This window comes from Salmo salar, chromosome ssa06 (genome assembly GCF_905237065.1).
Source record: "Salmo salar chromosome ssa06, Ssal_v3.1, whole genome shotgun sequence".
Taxonomy (NCBI): Eukaryota; Metazoa; Chordata; class Actinopteri; order Salmoniformes; family Salmonidae; genus Salmo; species Salmo salar.
This window is the reverse complement of record NC_059447.1, coordinates 21465001-21470000: the sequence shown is the minus strand read 5'-3', so window position 1 is coordinate 21470000 and position 5000 is coordinate 21465001. Positions and strand designations below refer to the sequence as shown.

Sequence of the window (5000 nt, the reverse complement as noted above, 5' to 3'; positions counted from 1 at the left end):
TCATCCTATCATTCTCTCCCTACTACCCTCTCTCCTCTCTCTCCTTCCTTCTCTCGCTCCCTCTTTATATCTCTCTCCTCCCTTCTCTCTCTCCCTCTCTGTCTCTCTCTCCTTCCTTCTCTCTCCTTCCTTCTCTCTCCCTCTCTCCCTCTCTCTCTCCTTCCTTCTCTCTCTCTCCCTCTCTATATCTCTCTCCTTCCTTCTCTCTGTCTCTCTCTCCTTCCTTCTGTCTCCCTCTCTCCTTCCATCTCTCCCTCTCTCCTTCCTTCTCTCTCTCCCTCTCTCTCTCCTTCCTTTTGTCTCCCTCTCTCCTTCCATCTCTCCCTCTCTCCTTCCTTCTCTCTCTCCCTCTCTATATCTCTCTGCTTCCTTCTCTCTCTCCACTTCCTTCTCTCTCTCCCTCTCTATATCTCTCTCTGCTTCCTTCTCTCTCCCTCTCTCTCTCCTTCCTTCTCTCTCTACCTCTATCTCTCTCTTTCCTTCTCTCCCTCTCTGTCTCCTTCCTTCTCTCTCTCTCTTTCTCTCTCTCTCAGGCTGCATGTTCCAAGACGACAACTTTTCACTGAAATGTCCGAAACACGAGGTAAGCAAATAAACAGAATCCGTCTGTACACATGCAAAAGAGAGATAAATAGTAGAAAAATCTATGTAACTATAGCAACAATCCATTGGATAGGGTCCTGGGCAGAGAGCACTGGACTGAACCATCAGAGGGAGGTTAGAGGGAGGTTAGAGGGAGGTTAGAGGGAGGTTAGAGGGACTAGTAGCATTGGTGGTGGTCGAACCATAGTGGAACATGAGGCTGATAGAAGGCCCAGAGGTCAAGGGTCAAGGGTCAGGGAATGAGGGGTCATAGAGGGACTGAGGGAGGAACCAGTTATCCCAGGGAGTTCTGCTTCTTCAGGCTGTCTGAGCGTCTCACTCTGTCCTCAGGGGTCTTTCTGTACCAGCTCCTGACAGACAGACTTAGATTGACGGACAGAGAGGGGGGAGAGATGGGGTGATTTTTATTCATTATAAATTAAAATTGTAGTATTTATTTTTTATGAGTTAAGGAATTAAAGAAGAAGGGCAGAGAAAGAAAGAAAGGGGGAGAAGTAGAGAAATGTTGGAGACTGTATTCACCCCTGTCGGTTTAGCTGACCTGGGACTGAGGCGTTCTGACCCTGACTTGGCTTCAGGATCCTGAGGGGGAGAGAGGGTGATGAGGAGAGAAAGACAGAAAGGGTACATAGATAGTGTACCACTGACCTGTACTGACACCTAGAACACTTTCCCCTATCTGGAGGATAAATATTTCATATGTACAGCTTTTTTAAGTATAGAAAGAAAGTAAGAGATGGGAAGTATTGGAGACAGTAAGAGATGTGAAGTATAGGAGACAGTAAGAGATGTGAAGTATAGGAGACAGTCAGAGATGTGAAGTATAGGAGACAGTCAGAGATGTGAAGTATTGGAGACAGTCAGAGATGTGAAGTATAGGAGACAGTAAGAGATGCGAAGTATAGGAGACAGTAAGAGATGTGAAGTATAGGAGACAGTAAGAGATGTGAAGTATAGGAGACAGTCAGAGATGTGAATTATAGGAGACAGTAAGAGATGTGAAGTATAGGAGACAGTCAGAGATGTGAAGTATAGGAGACAGTAAGAGATGTGAAGTATAGGAGACAGTCAGAGATGTGAAGTATAGGAGACAGTCAGAGATGTGAAGTATAGGAGACAGTAAGAGATGTGAAGTATAGGAGACAGTCAGAGATGTGAAGTATAGGAGACAGTCAGAGATGTGAAGTATTGGAGACAGTAAGAGATGTGAAGTATAGGAGACAGTAAGAGATGTGAAGTATAGGAGACAGTCAGAGATGTGAAGTATAGGAGACAGTAAGAGATGTGAAGTATAGGAGACAGTCAGAGATGTGAAGTATAGGAGACAGTCAGAGATGTGAAGTATAGGAGACAGTAAGAGATGTGAAGTATAGGAGACAGTCAGAGATGTGAAGTATAGGAGACAGTCAGAGATGTGAAGTATAGGAGACAGTCAAAGATGTGAAGTATAGGAGACAGTCAGATGTGAAATATAGGAGACAGTCAGAGATGTGAAGTATAGGAGACAGTAAGAGATGTGAAGTATAGGAGACAGTCAGAGATGTGAAGTATAGGAGACAGTAAGAGATGTGAAGTATAGGAGACAGTCAGAGATGTGAAGTATAGGAGACAGTAAGAGATGTGAAGTATAGGAGACAGTCAGAGATGTGAAGTATAGGAGACAGTAAGAGATGTGAAGTATAGGAGACAGTAAGAGATGTGAAATATAGGAGACAGTCAGAGATGTGAAGTATAGGAGACAGTCAGAGATGTGAAGTATAGGAGACAGTAAGAGATGTGAAATATATGAGACAGTAAGAGATGTGAAGTATAGGAGACAGTCAAAGATGTGAAGTATAGGAGACAGTAAGAGATGTGAAGTATAGGAGACAGTCAGAGATGTGAAGTATAGGAGACAGTCAGAGATGTGAAGTATAGGAGACAGTCAGAGATGTGAAGTATAGGAGACAGTAAGAGATGTGAAGTATAGGAGACAGTAAGAGATGTGAAGTATAGGAGACAGTAAGAGATGTGAAGTATAGGAGACAGTCAGAGATGTGAAGTATAGGAGACAGTAAGAGATGTGAAGTATAGGAGACAGTAAGAGATGTGAAGTATAGGAGACAGTAAGAGATGTGAAGTATAGGAGACAGTAAGAGCCACTTATGTGCAGTCAGTAGGGGGCAGCACTGTTCTCTACTGTACCTGTTAGTGGGAGGGCTCTTTGGCTTCTTCTGTACTTTCCTGGCTTGTCCTGGAGACTCACCCACCCTGAGAGAACAGAACGATACACATCAGAATAATTATGATTTTATCTCTGTAAACATTCCTATAATCCAAGACTCCCATCTCTCTATCCCCTCTGGTTAGGAATTTAAAATATTGTGATTTTACAATACATTCAATTTCAGTTTTTGATAGAAAGACAGACATACAGAGAATGACATATAGTGACAGTGACAGAGAGTAAGAAGGAAAGAGAGAGAGAGAGAGACATTCACACACACACACATAAACAGACAGACACACTCTCATTAATGGACAGAGAGAGAGTCAGACACAGGCAGAGACAGAGACAGAGGATTTGTGTAACCAAGGTCGTGTATCTCTGCATCCCCCGTGGCAACAGCCTATCAGGCATCTCTGCCTGGCGCTGAGCACTATTGACTGGCCAGTCCACTAACACCACTGTTAACGCCACCTGAACACTGATTGGTCTGCAGGGCTGGAGGTCAGCCTGTCGATTCCCTCCCATCACTAAACACAGAGTCTAATAGAGCGTTCAGCACCAAGCTAAAAGTGAAGCAGACATGGGACAGGAATCCAGCTCCAACTGGGATGACAGAGTTCAGCTGACTATCATCCATGTCGGCACCCAATGTTCTAATCTATGACAAACACATTCTATGCATAGGAACAAGAATGTTACTGTTGTGGAATGTATGTTGCCCATGAACATCCATATAGGGCCCTGGTCAAATGAAGTGCTCTACATAGTTAATAGTGTGCCATTTGGGATGAAGCCCTATGCACATTACGATGTCATCCGCTACATTTGTTCATTTTAAATGACTGCACAGGGAGTCCTACGAATGACCTTGACAAAATGGCAAATCATCCTACACTTTATCCCACTAGCTACCTCTCACACTGCACCTCTCTTAAAACATTAGTCAGCCACGCTGTGCATTGTTATGACTGAAAGTGGGACTGTGATTACATTAGCAGCCCACTCTTCCTGTTTTGTTTGGATTTCCCAGGTTGCAGTTTTCTTTATGGGAGGCGCCATCTGGCGGCGGTAACGCCACACTGCACTCTGGAGGAAGGTCAATGATGGAGGGGAGGGGGAGGGGAGAAAGAGGGGTACTGACATTCAGCAGGGAGCAGCGGTGCATTGAAGCAGCAGCGTCTCTCTCATCTCCTCTCTCCTCACCCCTCTCCCCTCTCCCTCCTCTATTCTCCCCCTCCCTCCTCTATTCTCCCCATCCCTCTCTCCTCTCCTCTGTGTAGACTGACAGACAAGGGTGAAAATCTGGCTGCTGATCAAAAAGCATCACGCCCACCCCCTGCCTCCCCTCCCTCCATCTCTCTCCTGTCCTCTTTTCACCCCCTGCCTTCCCCTCCCTCCCTCCATCTCTCTCCTCTCCTCTCTTCACCCCCTGTCTTCCCCTCCCTCCCTCCATTTCTCTCCTCTCCTCTCTTCACCCCTGTCTTTCCCTCCCTCCCTCCATCTCTCTCCTGTCCTCTTCACCCCCTGTCTTCCCCTCCCTCCCTCCATCTCTCTCCTCTCCTCTCTTCACCCCTGTCTTTCCCTCCCTCCCTCCATCTCTCTCCTGTCCTCTTCACCCCCTGTCTTCCCCTCCCTCCCTCCATCTCTCTCCTCTCCTCTCTTCATCCCCTGCCTTCCCCTCCCTCCCTCCATCTCTCTCCTCTCCTCTCTTCATCCCCTGCCTTCCCCTCCCTCCCTCCATCTCGCTCCTCTCCTCTCTTCATCCCCTGCCTTCCCCTCGCTCCCTCCATCTCTTCTCCTCTCCTCTCTTCACCCCCTGCCTTCCCCTCGCTCCCTCCATCTCTTCTCCTCTCCTCTCCTCTCTTCACCCCCTGCCTTCCCCTCCCTCCCTCCATCTCTCTCTTCTCCTCTCTTCACCCCCTGTCTTCCCCTCCCTCCCTCCATCTCTCTCTTCTCCTCTCTTCACCCCCTGCCTTCCCCTCCCTCCCTCCATCTCTCTCTTCTCCTCTCTTCACCCCCTGCCTTCCCCTCCCTCCCTCCCTCCATCTCTCTCCTCTCCTCTCTTCACCCCCTGTCTTCCCCTCCCTCCCTCCAACTCTCTCCTCTCCTCTCTTCACCCCGTCTTCCCCTCCCTCCCTCCATCTCTCTCCTCTCCTCTCTTCACCCCCTGCCTTCCCCTCGCTCCCTC

The 5000-nt window shown here is 47.7% G+C and overlaps 1 protein-coding gene and 1 long non-coding RNA gene across 2 annotated transcripts in view; one reads left to right on the top strand and one right to left on the bottom strand.

Annotated features, from left to right (window-relative positions):
* The window catches only part of LOC106606591 (retinoic acid-induced protein 1-like), a 19354-nt gene that overhangs the window by 9196 nt on the left and 5158 nt on the right, over positions 1-5000 (top strand). The window contains exon 3 of the mRNA XM_045719962.1: positions 534-583. Coding sequence (XP_045575918.1) covers positions 534-583 — 50 coding nt within the window. The remainder of the gene's footprint in view (positions 1-533; positions 584-5000) is intronic.
* Positions 604-3064, bottom strand: LOC106606590 (uncharacterized). The gene is made up of 3 exons (XR_001329085.2): positions 2788-3064; positions 1126-1185; positions 604-965 (listed from the first exon to the last, which is right to left on the bottom strand). It is a non-coding gene; the product is annotated as an uncharacterized lncRNA (long non-coding RNA).